General features: G+C 51.6%; 1 protein-coding gene across 5 annotated transcripts in view; it reads left to right on the forward strand.

The window, feature by feature from the left end:
* The window catches only part of LOC111749385 (granulocyte-macrophage colony-stimulating factor receptor subunit alpha-like), a 60,249-nt gene that overhangs the window by 32,655 nt on the left and 9,358 nt on the right, over nucleotides 1–18,236 (forward strand). For 2 of the 5 annotated variants that reach the window (XM_064277871.1, XM_064277870.1), the window contains exons 2-9: nucleotides 5,476–5,572; nucleotides 7,061–7,281; nucleotides 9,369–9,495; nucleotides 11,806–11,935; nucleotides 12,007–12,188; nucleotides 12,892–13,025; nucleotides 14,760–14,918; nucleotides 17,503–17,638. In XM_064277871.1, the coding sequence (XP_064133941.1) occupies nucleotides 5,497–5,572; nucleotides 7,061–7,281; nucleotides 9,369–9,495; nucleotides 11,806–11,935; nucleotides 12,007–12,188; nucleotides 12,892–13,025; nucleotides 14,760–14,918; nucleotides 17,503–17,638 (1,165 nt within the window). In that variant the 5' untranslated portion in view covers nucleotides 5,476–5,496. Of the gene's footprint in view, nucleotides 1–5,475; nucleotides 5,573–7,060; nucleotides 7,282–9,368; nucleotides 9,496–11,805; nucleotides 11,936–12,006; nucleotides 12,189–12,891; nucleotides 13,026–14,759; nucleotides 14,919–17,502; nucleotides 17,639–18,236 lie in introns of those variants that run through there. The other 3 variants (XM_064277872.1, XM_064277873.1, XM_064277874.1) reach the window with 3 other exon arrangements.

Consider the following 18,236-nt stretch of genomic DNA (forward strand, 5'->3'; position numbering starts at 1 on the left):
AGTGGATGGTGTCTCAGTCACCTAGTGCTGCTGTAACAGAAATACCACAGTGGATGGTGTCTCAGTCACCTAGTGCTGCTGTAACAGAAATACCACAGTGGATGGTGTCTCAGTCACCTAGTGCTGCTGTAACAGAAATACCACAGCGGATGGTGTCTCAGTCACCTAGTGCTGCCGTAACAGAAATACCACAGTGGATGGTGTCTCAGTCACCTAGTGCTGCCGTAACAGAAATACCACAGCGGATCGTGTCTCAGTCACCTAGTGCTGCCGTAACAGAAATACCACAGTGGATGGTGTCTCAGTCACCTAGTGCTGCTGTAACAGAAATACCACAGTGGATGGTGTCTCAGTCACCTAGTGCTGCTGTAACAGAAATACCACAGTGGATGGTGTCTCAGTCACCTAGTGCTGCTGTAACAGAAATACCACAGTGGATGGTGTCTCAGTCACCTAGTGCTGCTGTAACAGAAATACCACAGTGGATGGTGTCTCAGTCACCTAGTGCTGCTGTAACAGAAATACCACAGTGGATGGTGTCTCAGTCACCTAGTGCTGCTATAACAGAAATACCACAGTGGATGGTGTCTCAGTCACCTAGTGCTGCTGTAACAGAAATACCACAGTGGATGGTGTCTCAGTCACCTAGTGCTGCTATAACAGAAATACCACAGCGGATGGTGTCTCAGTCACCTAGTGCTGCCGTAACAGAAATACCACAGTGGATGGTGTCTCAGTCACCTAGTGCTGCCGTAACAGAAATACCACAGCGGATGGTGTCTCAGTCACCTAGTGCTGCCGTAACAGAAATACCACAGTGGATGGTGTCTCAGTCACCTAGTGCTGCCGTAACAGAAATACCACAGTGGATGGTGTCTCAGTCACCTAGTGCTGCCGTAACAGAAATACCACAGTGGATGGTGTCTCACTCACCTAGTGCTGCTGTAACAGAAATACCACAGTGCATGGTGTCTCAGTCACCTAGTGCTGCCGTAACAGAAATACCACAGTGGATGGTGTCTCAGTCACCTAGTGCTGCCGTAACAGAAATACCACAGTGGATGGTGTCTCAGTTACCTAGTCCTGCTGTAACAGAAATACCACAGTGCATGGTGTCTCAGTCACCTAGTGCTGCTGTAACAGAAATACCACAGTGGATGGTGTCTCAGACACCTAGTGCTGCTGTAACAGAAATACCACGGGTGGATGGTGTCTCAGTCACCTAGTGCTGCTGTAACAGAAATACCACAGTGGATGGTGTCTCAGTCACCTAGTGCTGCTGTAACAGAAATACCACAGTGGATGGTGTCTCAGTCACCTAGTGCTGCTGTAACAGAAATACCACAGTGGATGGTGTCTCAGTCACCTAGTGCTGCTGTAACAGAAATACCACAGTGGATGGTGTCTCAGTCACCTAGTGCTGCTGTAACAGAAATACCACAGTGGATGGTGTCTCAGTCACCTAGTGCTGCTGTAACAGAAATACCACAGTGGATGGTGTCTTAGTCACCTAGTGCTGCTGTAACAGAAATAGCACAGTGGATGGTGTCTCAGTCACCTAGTGCTGCTGTAACAGAAATACCACAGTGGATGGTGTCTCAGTCACCTAGTGCTGCTGTAACAGAAATACCACAGTGGATGGTGTCTCAGACACCTAGTGCTGCTGTAACAGAAATACCACAGTGGATGGTGTCTCAGACACCTAGTGCTGCTGTAACAGAAATACCACAGTGGATGGTGTCTTAGTCACCTAGTGCTGCTGTAACAGAAATAGCACAGTGGATGGTGTCTCAGTCACCTAGTGCTGCCGTAACAGAAATACCACAGTGAATGGTGTCTCAGTCACCTAGTGCTGCCGTAACAGAAATACCACAGTGGATGGTGTCCTAGTCAGCTAGTGCTGCCGTAACAGAAATACCACAGTGGATGGTGTCTCAGTCACCTAGTGCTGCCGTAACAGAAATACCACAGTGGATGGTGTCTCAGTCACCTAGTGCTGCTGTAACAGAAATACCACAGTGGATGGTGTCTTAGTCACCTAGTGCTGCTGTAACAGAAATAGCACAGTGGATGGTGTCTCAGTCACCTAGTGCTGCTATAACAGAAATACCACAGTGGATGGTGTCTCAGTCACCTAGTGCTGCTGTAACAGAAATACCACAGTGAATGGTGTCTCAGTCACCTAGTGCTGCTGTAACAGAAATACCACAGTGGATGGTGTCTCAGACACCTAGTGCTGCTGTAACAGAAATACCACGGGTGGATGGTGTCTCAGTCACCTAGTGCTGCTGTAACAGAAATACCACAGTGGATGGTGTCTCAGTCACCTAGTGCTGCTGTAACAGAAATACCACAGTGGATGGTGTCTCAGTCACCTAGTGCTGCTGTAACAGAAATACCACAGTGGATGGTGTCTCAGTCACCTAGTGCTGCTGTAACAGAAATACCACAGTGGATGGTGTCTCAGTCACCTAGTGCTGCTGTAACAGAAATACCACAGTGGATGGTGTCTCAGTCACCTAGTGCTGCTGTAACAGAAATACCACAGTGGATTGTGTCTTAGTCACCTAGTGCTGCTGTAACAGAAATAGCACAGTGGATGGTGTCTCAGTCACCTAGTGCTGCTGTAACAGAAATACCACAGTGGATGGTGTCTCAGTCACCTAGTGCTGCTGTAACAGAAATACCACAGTGGATGGTGTCTCAGACACCTAGTGCTGCTGTAACAGAAATACCACAGTGGATGGTGTCTCAGTCACCTAGTGCTGCTGTAACAGAAATACCACAGTGGATATTGTCTCAGTCACCTAGTGCTGCTGTAACAGAAATACCACAGTGGATGGTGTCTCAGTCACCTAGTGCTGCTGTAACAGAAATACCACAGTGGATGGTGTCTTAGTCACCTAGTGCTGCTGTAACAGAAATAGCACAGTGGATGGTGTCTCAGTCACCTAGTGCTGCTATAACAGAAATACCACAGTGGATGGTGTCTCAGTCACCTAGTGCTGCTGTAACAGAAATACCACAGTGGATGGTGTCTCAGTCACCTAGTGCTGCTGTAACAGAAATACCACAGTGGATGGTGTCTCAGACACCTAGTGCTGCTGTAACAGAAATACCACAGTGGATGGTGTCTCAGTCACCTAGTGCTGCTGTAACAGAAATACCACAGTGGATGGTGTCTCAGTCACCTAGTGCTGCTGTAACAGAAATAGCACAGTGGATGGTGTCTCAGTCACCTAGTGCTGCTGTAACAGAAGTACCACAGTGGATGGTGTCTCAGTCACCTAGTGCTGCTGTAACAGAAATACCACAGTGGATGGTGTCTCAGTCACCTAGTGCTGCTGTAACAGAAATAGCACAGTGGATGGCTTCGACAAAGAGAAGTTTATTCTCTCACAGTCTAGTAGGTTACAAGTCTGGAATCAGGGCGCCAGCTCCAGGGGAACGCTTTCTCTCCCTGTCAGCTGTGTTGGAATGTCCTTGTCACCAATCTTCTTGCAGAAATCCCGGGTCCAAAGAACGCACTCTGCTCCTGATGCTGCTTTCTTAGTGGTATGAGGTCCCCCGCATCTCTCTGTTCGCTTCTCTCTTTTATATCTCAAAAGAGATTGGCTTAAAACACAGCCTAATTTTATAGACTGAGTCCTGCCTCGTTACCATAACGGCCGCTAATCCCATCTCATTAACATCATAGAGATAGGATTGACAACACATGGGAAAATCACATCAGATGTCAAAATGGTGGCCACTCACACAGTACTGGGGATCATGGTCTAGCCAAGTTGGCACACATTTTGGGGGACACACTTCCATCCATGACAGTGGTAGAATTCTCATCTCCGACACAGGAGACCTGGGTTCGATTCCCAGCCACGGCTCCTCATGTGCAGCCACTTCCCCTCTGACAACGGAGGCTTGCGTGTTGCTCTGAACAGATTCCAGCAGAGTAGGAAGAAAAGCCTGGTGACTTATAGGGCCAGCCAGCATCCTAATCTTTGTTATAGTCCCTGGAGGGCACAGAGTCCTCTCAGATCAGTCTGCAGTCACTGTAATTAGGGCTCAGTGTAGCCTCCATACCTATAACCATTAATCTCAAAGACCAGCTCCTTGGTAACTAATGATGGTGTTGGGCATTTACGCAGGGCTTCCTCCTCGCTCTCGAGGCTTGAGCTCACCTGGCAAGGAGTGTCCATCGGGAACTACTTCTGGGATTCTAGGGAGGGAGCCCAGCAGGAGGGAGACAGCATCTGAGAGACCAGAACCCACCCTCGGCATCCACACTTGGTCGTTGTCGTTAGTTACCGTCCGGTGGGCTCCGAATCAGGGCAACCCCATGCACGACAGACGGAGACACTCCCAGTCCTGCAGCACCCTCACAATTGTTGGTGTGTTTGAGTCCATTGCTGCAACCACTGTGAATTCGGAGTGCCTTCCCTCCTAGGAGGCTCATCTTCCAGCACTATATCCGGCAATGATCTGTTGTGACCCATAGGGTTTTCACTGGCTGATTTTCAGAAGTAGATGGCCAGGCCTTTCTTCCTAGTCTGTCTCAGTCCAGAAGCTTTGCTGAAAGCTGTCTACCATGGGTGACCCTGCTGATGTTTGAAATACTGGTGGCCTAGCTTCCAGCGTCACAGTGACAGACAAGTCACCCCACTACGATGTACAGACAGGGGATGGGAGGGCACAACAGTGAAGGTGAAATGAAAGGATCTTTGTCTGGTCACCCAGGGGGAGCCAGACCCCAATCACATGCCAAGCTCTGATGTAGTCTTGTAAACCAAAGAGGGGCACTCGGAACATACGGGAGCCTTTTAGCGCTCGTGGTGGTGGTGGTGGTCAGCTGCATCAGGGTCAGCTCTGACCCCCGGCGACGTTATGGATAACTGAACTACACGCTGCCCGGTCCTGTGCCGCTTTCGTGATTGTCACTGCTGCATCAGGGTCAGCTCTGACCCCCGGCGACGTTATGGATAACTGAACTACACGCTGCCCAGTCCTGTTAATTGAACTACACACTGCCCGGTCCTGTGCCGTCTTCGTGATTGTCACTGCTGCATCAGGGTCAGCTCTGACCCCCGGCGACGTTATGGATAACTGAACTACACACTGCCCGGTCCTGTGCCGTCTTTGTGATTGTCACTGCTGTTAGTTGCCACTGAGTGGATCCTGACTCAGGACAATCCCACGTGTGCCGAGTAGACCTGCACTCCACGGGGTTTTCAGGGCTGTGACCTTCCAGAAGCAGATAGCGAGGACATTCTTCCAAGGCACCTTTGGGTGGGTTCAAACCACCAACCTCTTGGCTAGTCATCGAGTGCTTAACCATTTGCATAGCCGTGTTAGAGGCTGACTAAAGGTGACCCCATAGAGCCATCTGGGGACTCCCCCAGCAGGCAGCAAGTCAAGAAATGTGGTCTCCTACCTTGGCATTTGACCTCTGACTCGATGTTTCCTCTTTACATGTTTCAGGTCCCCGGTTTGGGCTGCAGCATGGTGACCCCCCTGGACCTCGTGTGGTTCTGGGTGTTTCTAACCCGAGCGTGCTGCCAACCAGAGCGCTACCAGGGTAAGTATGGGTGCCTGTCCCCATGTCAGGGGCTGGCATGGCGTGAAACCACACCTGTAGTGTTTGAACGGGACCAAACCAAAATCCAAACCCACTGCTGTCGAGTCAATTCCGACTCATAGCGACCCTATAGGACAGAGTACAACTGCCCCACAGAGTTTCCAAGGAGCCCAGTGGATCTGAACTGCCAACCTCTTGGTTAGCAGCTGCAGCACTTAACCACTACGCCACCAGGGTTTCCATTTGAAGGGGACTAGGGGTCCAAATAAAAACAAAAACAAATCCTGACTTAGATAGGGAGAGGCTATATTCAGAAAGAAAAGAATATTTGAAGGGTATGATAAGGGACTGTTAACAAGCCCCAGTGGTGCAGTGGTTAAGCACTTGGCTGCTAACCAAAAGGTTGGCAGTTCAAACCCACCCAGAGGCTCCACAGGAGGAAACGCCTTGCTGTCAGCTTCCGTAAAGATTCAACTCTTTGCCGTCAAGTCAATTCCAGCTCACAGTGACCCCACACGGCAGAGCAGAACTGCCCCACAGGGCTTTCTAGGCTATAATCTTTACGGGGGAGCCCTGGTGCTGCAGCGGTTAAGCGCTCAGCTGCGAATCAAAAGATTGGTAGATGGAACCCGCCAGCTGCTTCATGGGAGAAAGATGTGACAAAAATTACAGCCTTGGAAGCCCTGTGGGGCAGTTCTACTTTGTCCTATAGGGTCGCTGCGAGTCAGAGTCAGCTCTCCGGCAATAGGTTTGGCTTTTTGCTTTGTTTTTGTTCATCTTTATAGGAGTAGATTGTCAGCTCTTTCTCCTGAGGAGGCTGCGGGTGGGTTTGTACAGCCAACTTTTCGGTTAACAGCCAAGTGCTTAACCGCTGCAGCACCAGGGCTCCCCCGTAAAGATTACAGCCTTGGAAACTCAACGGGGCAGTTCTGCTCTGTCCTATAGGGTCGCTGTGAGTTGGAATCAGCTGGATGACAACTAACAACCAGCATAGCATGGGGAGGGGGTCCTTTGCCATAAGACGTCTGCCTGAACACAGAAGGTGGGGGGGTTATTTTAACCATCAGGTAAATTCAACTCTGTCTCTTGACCTGGCCCACAACCACAATCAACCCCACATCACCTCCTCACCCTAGAGCAAACCAGGTGAACTTAACACCTTGGAGGGGACACACTGGGGGAGAAGACCAACCACATGCCCCCCCAATCCTGAATGCCTGGAAGGAAAAGTTACTCAAAGCACTCAAAACAGTGACCAAGGAGCCCTGGTGGCGCAATGCTTAAGCACTCAGTTGCTAACTGAAAGGTTGGCAGTTCAAACCCACCCAGCAGCTCTGGGGGAGAAAACCTGGCCATCTGTTCCTGTAAAGGTTACAGCCTAGGAAACCCCATGGGGCTGTCTACTCTGTCACAGGGGTCACAGTGAGTCGGAATTGACTTGAGAGCACATAAGACAAATACCTGAAGATGTCCCTGTGATACTTGCAGAACATCTCTTGTCGGCTATACCTGTAACATCACCTGGGGGCCCGGCTCTCACTCAACGTCCGTTTTTGAACATCTCGGCAGAGAAAACCGTCTCTCCTATCATAAACGTGGACCTAGATCCAAGGAAGAAAATGTTGAGGTGGAACTGCAGGGGAAATGTGACTGAGGAGAGGTGCGAAATAAAAACCCCTCTGGAAAGTTTCCTCATCCCGAGTGCGCAGGTGGGTGCTGGTGGCAGGGTCCATCACTGGCTCTCCGCACACCTTGGGATTTCCTGTGATGCTCCCGTGAGTCCCCTCCCTCGTCTCTCTTCCCACTGTTCTTGCCGTTGAGTCCACTCGTGGCACCTCCATGTGTGTCAGCGTAGAACAGGGTTTTCAGGGGCTGCTTTTTTGGAAGTAGGTCACCAGGCCCTTCTTCTGAGGCATCTCTGGGTGTACTCAAACCTCTAACCTTTCGATTAGCAGCCGAGCACGTTCACTGTTTTCACTACCCGGTAACTCCTGCTTCTTCGTAGTGGGGTGTGATGGTTCAGGTTGTGTGTCAGCTTGGCTGAGCCATGATTCTGCGTGGTTTGGCAGTTATGACGTAGTTTGGCAGTTGTGTAATGATGTAATCACCTCCATAATAAGACCTGATATAATGTGATCACCTCCATGACGGGATCTGCCGTGAGTAGCCAATCAGTTGAAAGGGAGTTTCCCTTGGAGTGTGGCCTGCATCCAATATAGGTGGACTTTCTGGCAAAACTACAAGGCTTTTTCTGGTTCTGGATCCTGCAGCTGGGTCCTCTTCATCTGACCTCCGGCTCTCGGGACTTGAGCTGGCAGCTTACCTGCAATCTTGAGATTCATGAGCCTCTGAGGTCTGTGAGCCATCAGCCTACCGTCTTACCTGCTGACCTTGGAATTTGTCAGCCTCCGCAGCCTGTGAGCCAGAGGCCTGCTGTCTGACCTTCCAATCTTGGCTTCATCAGCCCCTGCAGCTACGTGAGTCAGGAGAAGCCTCCATCCTGACCCACAGACTTGGGACTTTCCAGGCTTCACAACCGCGTGAGCCATTTCCTTGGTATAAATCTCTCTCTCTCTACATATGCATAGATGCCTCACTGGTTTTGCTTCTCTAGAACCCAGCCTGAGACATGGGGGTAAATTTTACACACTAAATTTCACGTATGGGAAAGAATGTAACTGTTAAGTTTTTCTGTATCTGCCTTTATTTTGACGTCCCCCCTTCCACAGGGGAAGGAGGTGGACTTGTCATTTGAATATATTTCCATCTTTCTTCAGAAGCTCTGGGCTAATGTTCTCTCTTTGGGCTTTGTTCATTCATTTGTCACATCCCTCATGAGCCAAAAAACCCATTGCCATCGAGTCAACTCCCACTCACTGTGATCCCATGTGTGTCAGAGTAAAACTGTGTTCCGTGGGGTTTCCAGTGGCTGATTTTTCAGAAGCAAAAAAAAAAAAAGGGGGGACTCCTCTGTTGATCTAACAGGTGTGTTTCACAGTTGTTTTCACAAAGGCTCCCCTCAAAAATAAAAGACTACCTTTGGAATTTTTCTTAGAAATATCTTAATACCTGTAAATCGATTGGAAAACAATTAAAATTTGATAGTCTTCAGTCTTCACATACATATATATATATAACCAAACCCATTTGTATTTATATATATGTATAAAGCCAAACCCATTGCCGTCGAGTCGATTCTGACTCGTAGCGACCCTATAGGAAAGCCTGGTGGCGGAGTGGTTAAGACCTACGGCTGCTAACCATAAAGGTTGGCGGTTTGAATCTACCAGGTGCTCCTCGGAAACTCTATGGGGCCAGTTCTACTACTTGATATATATAGTATATAAATATATTTACCACAATTAAAAAAAAAGCAGGTCTGGGAGTTGTCACTGGACTGAGTTGGGTCAAAGGCAGGATAAACTCTAGGTTAGAAATTTGCCTTTTCTTGTCTTTTTATATAAGCGAGGTCATACAATATTTGTCCTTTTGTGATTGGCTTATTTCACTTAGCATAACGTCTTCAAACTCCATCCATGTTGTTGCATGTATCAAGACTTCATTTCTCCCACCGGCTGGGTAGTATTCCATTGTACGTATGTGCCATATTTTGTTTATCCATTCAGCTGTTGAGGGGCATTGTGGGTTGTTTCCACCTTTTGGCTATTGTGAACAGTGCTGCCATGAACACTGGTGTACACGTCTCTTTTTGAGTCTCTGCTTTCAAGACTTTGGGGCATACACCTAGGAGCGGAATTGCCGAGTCACATTTGCTCTTGACTGGTTTCTCTTCCAGGTCCAGGAAGATGGCACTCACTATTGCATGTTTCCAAACGCGGTGTTGCATCAAGGCGCCCTCCTGAGCGTGGCTGTCACTTCTGACGGGGACACATTTCAGGAGGTCCTGACCTTCAATAACTCAGGTGAACACACGTTATCTGCCGCTAACAGTGGGTTGGAGTCCCTGGTTGGTGCAAACAGTTAAGCGCTCCACTACCACCCAAAAGGTTGGAAGTTCGAGTCCACGCAGAGGTGCCTAGGAAGAAAGGCCTGGCAACCTACATCTGAAAAATAAGCCATTGGAAACCCCATGGAGCACAGTTCTACTCTGACACACGTGGGGTTGCCATGAGTCAGAGCTGACTTGGCAATTAACAGCAGCATCAAACAGTGGGTCGTCCTCAACGTTCCCATCAAGGTGCGGTGGGGGGATGTCAGAGAAAAAAATCAGAGGACAACGTTAAAACAGCAAGGACGACTTTGTCCAAAGGGAGAGACGGTGCATTCGGGAAGGAGGGAAGGAGCTGGACTGCAGAAGGAGACCCACCCAGTGCGGAGAGAGAGACCAGGCTGCCTGAGTTCCCATCCACGGGCTGGGGGCTCCTTCAGAGAAAGCTAAGGGGACTGGTGGGTGAGGTACTCCGATCGCAGTTAGGGCCAGCTTACTGGAGATGTTTCCTTTTTTATAAAAGCCACCGGGTCCTGGGAGCCTGAGAGAAGGACGGGGGAGATGAGGATGGGGAATCTAAAGTTATCCAAACAAAGTGCATCAAGAAGTCTTTAGAGGAGGCCTGGTGGTGCAGTGGTTAAGTGCCCAGCTGGAAACCGAAAGGTCAGCGGTTCAAACCCACCAGCAGCTGCTTCTTGGGAGAAAGATGTGGCAATCTGCTCCTGCAAAGATTTACAGCCTTGGAAACCCTATGGGGCAGTTCCACTCTGTCCTATAGGATCACTGTGAGTGGGACTGACTCAATGGCAATGGGTTTTTTCTGGAGGTTGAGGTGACCCAGCCAAGCTATCGCTCTGATATGATCTTTGAACCTTGAGCCATAAAGAAGCTGGTTTTCTGAAAGTCACTTTTAAGTCAAACCATACGACACCTGTTGCCGTGGACTTGATTCTGACTCATAGTGACAGAGTAAAACTGCCTCACAGGGTTTCCTAGACTGTAACCTTTAGGGGAGCTGATCGCCAAGTCTTTCTCCCGAGGAGCCCCTGGGGGGTTCACCCCACTGACCTTTCAGTCAGCAGCCGAGCGCGTAACCCCTTCAACACCAGGGCTGCCTAGTCAAACAATAACCCGCTGCTGTGGGGTTGACCGTGACTCACAGTGACCGAGTAGAACCGCCCTGAAGGGTTTCCAAGGCTGTAAATCTTCACGGAAGCAGACTGCCATGTCTTTCTCCCGTGGAGCGGCTGGCGGTGGGTTTGAACTACAGACCTTTTTGTTAGCAGCCCAGCACTTAACCACTGTGCAACCAGGGCTCCTGTAAAAACAAACAAAAAAAGCCCTTGCTTTCAAGTCGATTCCAACTCATAGCGACTTTATAGGATAGAGTAGAACTGCCCCATAGGGTTTCCAAGGAGCAGCTGCTGGATTCCAACTGCTGACCTGTTGGTTAACATACCACCAAAGAGCCAAGCCCACTGCTGTCAAGTCGATTCCGACTCATTGCAACCCTACGGGACAGAGTAGAACTGCCCTATAGAGTTTCCAAGGAGCGCCTGTGGGATTTGAACTGCCAGCCTCTTGATTACCAGCCATAGCACTTAACTGCTTCGCCACCAGGGTTTCCTTGGTTAACATGGTCTAGATTAACTTGTAAAGAATGTTTGCCTTGGGCTCTTTTGAAGAATTATCCACGTACAAGTCAGGTTCAAGGAACAGGGACTCCAAAGTCAGACTAGAAGCTGTGTTCTAGGGTCAATTGTTAGTATATAAACAGTGTTTTGGCCCCGTTACTATGGTGATGTCGATACGATGGGGTGTAAGAATTTTGGGGAGTTCTTCCCTCTTTGGAACATTTTTGACTCCCTAGTTGAAATGTGGAGCCCTGGTGATGCGGTGGTTAAGCCTTTGGCTGCTAACTGAAAGGTCAGCAGTTCAAGCCCACCAGCCACTCTGTGGAAGAAAAGACCTGGCGATCTGCTCCCGTAAAGATTGCAGCCTTGGGAACCCTATGGGGCAGTTCAACTCTGTCCTATAGGGTCGCTATGAGTTCAGAATGGATTCAACGGCAACAGGTTTGGTTTGTTTTCTGGAGTTGAAATGTTACCCCAATTTGGAAGTCGTATATTAAATGACCTTCAATCAATTTCTATTATTGGTTTCATAGGTTTCAAAAACATAAAAGGGTGGAGGGGTTTCTCTAACAAAGGGCTCAGGGGAAACCCAAGTTCTTTCAGGGGTGATGGTGTTGGTCAGTGAAGGTGTTGGGGTCCTGTTTTCCCAGGCAAGGACGGCTCCGGCGCCGTAAACTTCTCCTGTGTCATCTACAACATCCGCTTCATGAACTGCAGCTGGGCGCCCGGCCCCGCAGCGCCCGCCGACGTCCAGTACCGCCTGGAAGTCTGGACCTCTTTGTAAGTGTGGCGCCTCCGGGTGGGTCCGGGGTGATGTCCCCCTGGCCTTTCACTGAGTCTTCATGTTACAGGTTGGAGGACGGGGCCGAATGTCCCCAGTACATCAGGGACTTGGCCGGCACACACGTGGGCTGTCATTTCAACATACTCCCTGAGCCCAAGCACCCACAGTACATCTTCTTACTGAACGGAACCAGCAAGGAGACGGCAATCCCGTTCTTGGATTTCGATCCCTTTGAAGCCTTTAAGATGGGTGAGAAAAGGGAGTCCCTGGGCAGTACCATCAGTTAATGTGCTTGGTTGCTAACTGAAAGGTTGGAGGTTCAAGCTACCCAGAGATGCCTTGGAACAAAGGCTTGGTAACCTACTTTAAAAAATTCAGCCATTGAAAACCCTAAGGAGCACAGTTCTACTCTGACACACATGGGGTCACCATGGGTCAGCATCGACTCGATGGCAACTGATTAGGAATCCCTGGGTGGTGCAAAAAGTTAACACACTCGGCTGCTAACAGAAAGGCTGGTGGTTTGAGTTTGAGTCCACCCAGAGGCACCTCAGAAGAAAGGCCAGGCGCTCGACTTCTGAAAATCCAGCCATCGAAAACTCTACGGAGCAGGGTTCTGCTCTGACACACGTGGGGTTGCCATGAGTTGGAGCTGACCCAACGGAAGGTGGTTTGGTTTCATGGCATATATTAAGATTTCCCGGATGGTGCATACAGTTAACACACTGGGCTGTAACTGAAATTTGGGAGTCTGAGTCCGCCCAGAAGCTCTTTGGAAGGAAACCCTTTGGAGCAATGGTCTACTCTGACACACATGGGGTTGCCATGGGTTGGGGTTGACTCAACGACACCTGGAAATCATCACCGAGGGGTGTTCTCTGCATCTCTCATTTAATTTACTCCTCCGCCTTGTAGACTTGTAACTCGTTGCATTTTCACGTTTTTATTCTAGAAAAGTATAACCCACCATCAAACATCACGAGTCACTACAACGGATCGAATTATATTATTCAGTGGGAAAACCCGCAGAGGAGATTTGAGTTTGCAAGTCATATCTTAGATTATCAACTCGACATCCAAAAAAAGGTAAGGACCCCACACCTTTGCCAGGACCCCAACCCATGTTCTCTCCTGTCTCCCTTTTAGAGTCTAATTCATCAAGGAACATGTGACTCCTTGTGCGTTCTTGAATATTCTTCTATGCTTGCTCCTTTATGCTCTCTTTCTTACATGTAGGTCCATGATCCATTTAGACTTGATTTCTGTATATGGAGTGAGGTAGGGGTCCAGCTACATTCTTTTGCATGTGGAGATCTGGTTGTTCCAGCATCATTTGTTGAAAGGAATGTTCTTTACCCATTGAATTGACTTGGCACCCTTGTCGAAAATCAGTTGACCATAGATGTATGGGTTTACTTATGGACTCTGAGCTGTATTCCATTTGTCTATGTGTCTACCATTAGAACGATACCACACTGTTTTGTTTACTGTAGCTTTGTACTATGCTTTGAAATCAGGAAGTGTTAGTCCTCCTCCTTTGTTTTTCCTTGTCAATATTCTTTGCATTTCCACGTGAATTCAGAACCAGCTTGTCCAATTCTGTGTTTGGTGTTGGCTCCAATAACCAGCATTTTCTGACCCCACCCACTGGGCAGCCTCCTCTCCAGCCCTCGCACAGGTGACTTCACACAGATGGCCTCACTGCACTCACACAGGTGGTCTCACACAGGTGACCTCAACCACTCACAGAGGTGACCTCATGCAAGTGACCTCACACAGGTGACCTCATAGCACTCACACAGGTGATATCACACAGGTGACCTCACACAGGTGGCCTCATACAGGTGGCCTCACAGCACTCACACAAGTGACCTCACACAGGTGACCTCACACAGGTGACCTCACACAGGTGACCTCACACAGGTGAACTCACAGCAATCACAGAGGTGACCTCACAGAGGCGGCCTCACAGCACTCACAGAGGTGACCTCACACAGGTGACCTCACACAGGTGAGCTCACAGCAATCACAGAGGTGACCTCACACAGGTGGCCTCACAGCACTCACAGACAAGACCTCACACAGGTGACCTCACACAGGTGGCCTCACACAGGTGGCCTCACACAGGTGGCCTCACAGCAGTCATAGCAGTGACCTCACACAGGTGGCCTCACAGCAGTGACATTACTCAGGTGACCTCCCACAGGGCCTCGGTCAGCTCCTCAGCCAGCCTCCCTGATTCCGCCCCATGTTGTTGCCCACACTGGTGCTCCCCAGCTTTCCTGGGTGTCTCCATCTCATCTCTAACATCTCCTTTAGGGGACCCTGGCCCCTAGCACCCCCTCTCCTCTATAGCCAGGGCTGTAACCCAACAGACAGATGTGTTTAATCCTAATCCCCCAGCTCTACTCATGCTCCTGGGTGCAAAGTCTGACCATCCAGGGCACAGCCGAGCCCCAGGCCCAGGGGCATCTCTGTCCTCCTCCACAGTCAGCCACCAACCGTTAGCTGAGCCCACCTGTCTCCATGCAGTTCACATATGCTTCCAATAGACACACCTGGACAAGGACTGGGTGTCACTATTGAGCCATCCTCCTTCCTAAGCATTTGGGAATTCACTGGAATGGAACCAATGCCCCCATCAATACCCCCAATCACCCATCAGTCTCCCCAATCCCTCATCCCTACCCGCAATCCCTCATCAGCACCCCCAATCCCTCGCCAACACCCCCAAAGCAGCCTCACCCACCTGAGGAAGACTCTGCACGCCACGCTGAAAACGCAGGTCACTCACCTGGTCTCCTTTGCTCTTTCTTCTAGGGCAGCTCCCGGGACCCCGTAAGTATTTTCTCCTTTCTCCGCGACACCCCTTTACCACCATGTAGGCTTGCTCAGCAGCGAGGTCCTAACTGTGAGCTGTCATCGGGCGCCTTGCTGAGAACACGTCTACCTGGCACCGTCCCCGACCCAACGCACCTTGTTGGTTCTGGTCTTAGTCTCCTACTGTTGCTCTAACAGAAATACCACAAGGGCTGGGGGGGCTTTAACCAACAGAAATTAATTTTCTCATGATTCTGGAGGCTAGAAGTCTGAATTCAGGGCATGGGCTCTAGGGGAAGTCTCTCTCTCCTTGTCGGCTCTGGGGAAGGTCCTTGCCTCCTTTCAGCTTTGGCCACTTTGCGTTCTTCCTGTGGCTTCTCTCCCTGCCATCTTGCTTCTTTTATATCTCAAACATGTTTGGCTTAAGACAAACCCTGACCTGATAGTGCCTCATTAACACAACAAAGAAAATCCTCTTCCCCAATGGGATTACATCCAAGGGTTTAGAAATGAGGATTTACAACACATATTTGGGGGGCGGGGGCCGGGGGGCGGGACACAATTCAGTCCCTAACAGCCTGGGTGCAAAGTCCTTCCAAGCCCAGCTCCCTGGACTGGCGTTCAGCCCGAGAGGAGCCCTTTTAGCCACTAGAGGGCAACTATGCCTGCGCTGTCTCAAGTGTGGGTTGGCAGATCACCGGGGAGGTGACCCCAGGTGTGGGGGAGGTGACCCCCAGGTGTGGGGGAGGTGACCCCAGGTGTGGGGGAGGTGACCCCCAGGTGTGGGGGAGGTGACCCCAGGTGTGGGGGAGGTGACCCCCAGGTGCGGGGGAGGTGACCCCGAGGTGCGGGGGAGGTGACCCCAGGTGCGGGGGAGGTGACCCCAGGTGCGGGGGAGGTGACCCCCAGGTGCGGGGGAGGTGACCCCGAGGTGTGGGGGAGGTGACCCCGAGGTGTGGGGGAGGTGACCCCCAGGTGTGGGGGAGGTGACCCCAGGTGTGGGGGAGGTGACCCCCAGGTGTGGGGGAGGTGACCCCAGGTGTGGGGGAGGTGACCCCAGGTGCGGGGGAGGTGACCCTCAGGTGTGGGGGAGGTGACCCCAGGTGTGGGGGAGGTGACCCCCAGGTGTGGGGGAGGTGACCCTCAGGTGTGGGGGAGGTGACCCCAGGTGTGGGGGAGGTGACCCCCAGGTGTGGGGGAGGTGACCCCGAGGTGTGGGGGGAGGTGACCCCAGGTGCGGGGGAGGTGACCCCCAGGTGTGGGGGAGGTGACCCCCAGGTGTGGAGGAGGTGACCCCAGGTGTGGGGGAGGTGACCCCAGGTGTGGGGGAGGTGACCCCGAGGTGTGGGGGAGGTGACCCCAGGTGTGGGGGAGGTGACCCCCAGGTGTGGGGGAGGTGACCCCAGGTGTGGGGGAGGTGACCCCAGGTGTGGGGGAGGCCAGGGTCTGCAGGTCTCCCGGCTCCAGGCGGTGCCAATGCTGCGATTTCACGCATCCCACGCTGAGTGGCAGGCACACGGGGAAAGAGGACTCCAGGCTGTCTGAAGACCCTGTGGGGAGAGATGTTTCCTCTCTGGGTCGTGCCTGCTGCCCAGGTCATGTTGGCGATCCACCCAGAGCCCCTGACTTTTTTAACCAACACGTGTGGCCTTCCACTGCCCACAGGGACGCCCGTGCACCACCTGGCCCAGGGGGAGGCAGGGGGGCCGCTCCCTGGGTGCCGTCAGCATCTTTGGTGTCTCTTCAGCCTTTGTGTTGGTGTCTGGCCCGGCCCCTCCCCAGGCCCACACCTGTCCCTTAAGGAGCTGTTACCAGGCAGTGTCTGGGGGAGAAGCAGGGGGGTGTCTCAGTCTCCTGGGACCTCCATAACAAAGAACCACAAAGTGGATGGCTTTAAAGAACAGAGACCCGTTCTGTCACAACTCTGGAGGCTGGGAGCCTGGTTCAGGGTGTGAGCAGAGCCATGTTCTCTGTGGGTTCTAGGGGAGGATCTATCCTTCTGTCTTCCAGCTTCTGTGGCCTGGGGTATTTCTTGGAGTGTATGTGTGTCTGTGTCTGTGTCTTTGTGTGTCTGTGTGTGTCTGTGTGGTTCTGTCTGCCTGCCTGTTCTCTCCTTTTGTAAGACACCACTCAGAAGGGATTAGGCTTAGGATCCCTCCTATTCCAGAATGACCTCATTCGTTTAAGTGATAACACCTCCAAAGAAAAACCCTATTTCTCCAAACAGGGTCAGGTTCACTGGTTTAGGGGTGTCTTAGCTCTCAAGTGCTGCTGTAAGAGAAATTCCACAGGTGGGCGGCTTTAACAGAGACTTACTCCCTCACAGTTAGGAGGCTGGACATCTGAATTCAGGGCACCAGATCCGGGGGAAGACTTTCTCTCTCTGTCGGCTCTGGAGGAAGGTCCTTGTCATCATTCTGTCCCTGGTCTGGGAGCCTCTCTGCTCAGGGATGCTGGGTTCAAAGTATGCCCTGTGCTCCTGGTGCTGCGTCCCTGGTGATAGGAGGTCCATCTCCTGTCTGCTTGCTTCTCTCTTTTCTATCTCAAAAGAGATTGACTTAACCCACAACCGAATCCTGAAGATTGAGCCCTGCCTCGTTAACTTCACAGAGGTTAGAATTCACAACACACAGGGCCACCATAAAACACTGGGAATCCTGGTCTGGCCAAGTCGACGCGCCTTTTGGGGGAACACAGTACATTCTATAACGTCGCTCCCAGCAGACCCCATCTTCTGTGGCAGATTGTCCGAGAAGGACAGGACAGAAACGTGTACCTGCTGCCAAGCTCTGAGGCCTACGGAGAGCGCAGCCTGCGGATCAGGGTGCGTCACAGGCGAAGTGACATTTGGAGTGATTGGAGCGAGACTCTGCATTTCAGTGAGTGCCCGGGGATGACTGTAGATGCTGCCCCAGCTGAGACCCTTGACCTCCATCCTGCCCCCTGGACTCAGTCACTGTGGGGAACGCCACCGAGGGTCTGTCACGGACAAACATGGCAGCTGTTCTGGATTCTAGTTCTGGTTCCCCAGGAAGGAGGCTGGGAGGATGGGGTAGGGTGGGATGGAGGGTGGGGTTAGGGTGGGGTGGAGGGTGGGGTTAGGGTGGGGTGGAGGGTGGGGTTAGGGTGGGGTGGAGGGTGGGGTTAGGGTGGGGTGGAGGATGGGGTTAGGGTGGGATGGAAGGGGGTTAGGGTGGGATGGAGGGGGGTTAGGGTGGGGTGGAGGGTGGGGTTAGGGTGGGGTGGAGGGTGGGGTTAGGGTGGGATGGAGGATGGGGTTAGGGTGGGATGGAGGATGGGGTTAGGGTGGGATGGAGGGTGGGGTTAGGGTGGGATGGAAGGTGGGGTTAGGGTGGGATGGAGGGTGGGGGTTAGGGTGGGGGTGGAGGGTGGGGGTTAGGGTGGGGTGGAGGGTGGGGTTAGGGTGGGATGGAGGATGGGGTTAGGGTGGGGTGGAGGATGGGGTGGAGGGTGGGG

Source organism: Loxodonta africana, chromosome X (assembly GCF_030014295.1).
Source record: "Loxodonta africana isolate mLoxAfr1 chromosome X, mLoxAfr1.hap2, whole genome shotgun sequence".
Classification (NCBI taxonomy): domain Eukaryota; kingdom Metazoa; phylum Chordata; class Mammalia; order Proboscidea; family Elephantidae; genus Loxodonta; species Loxodonta africana.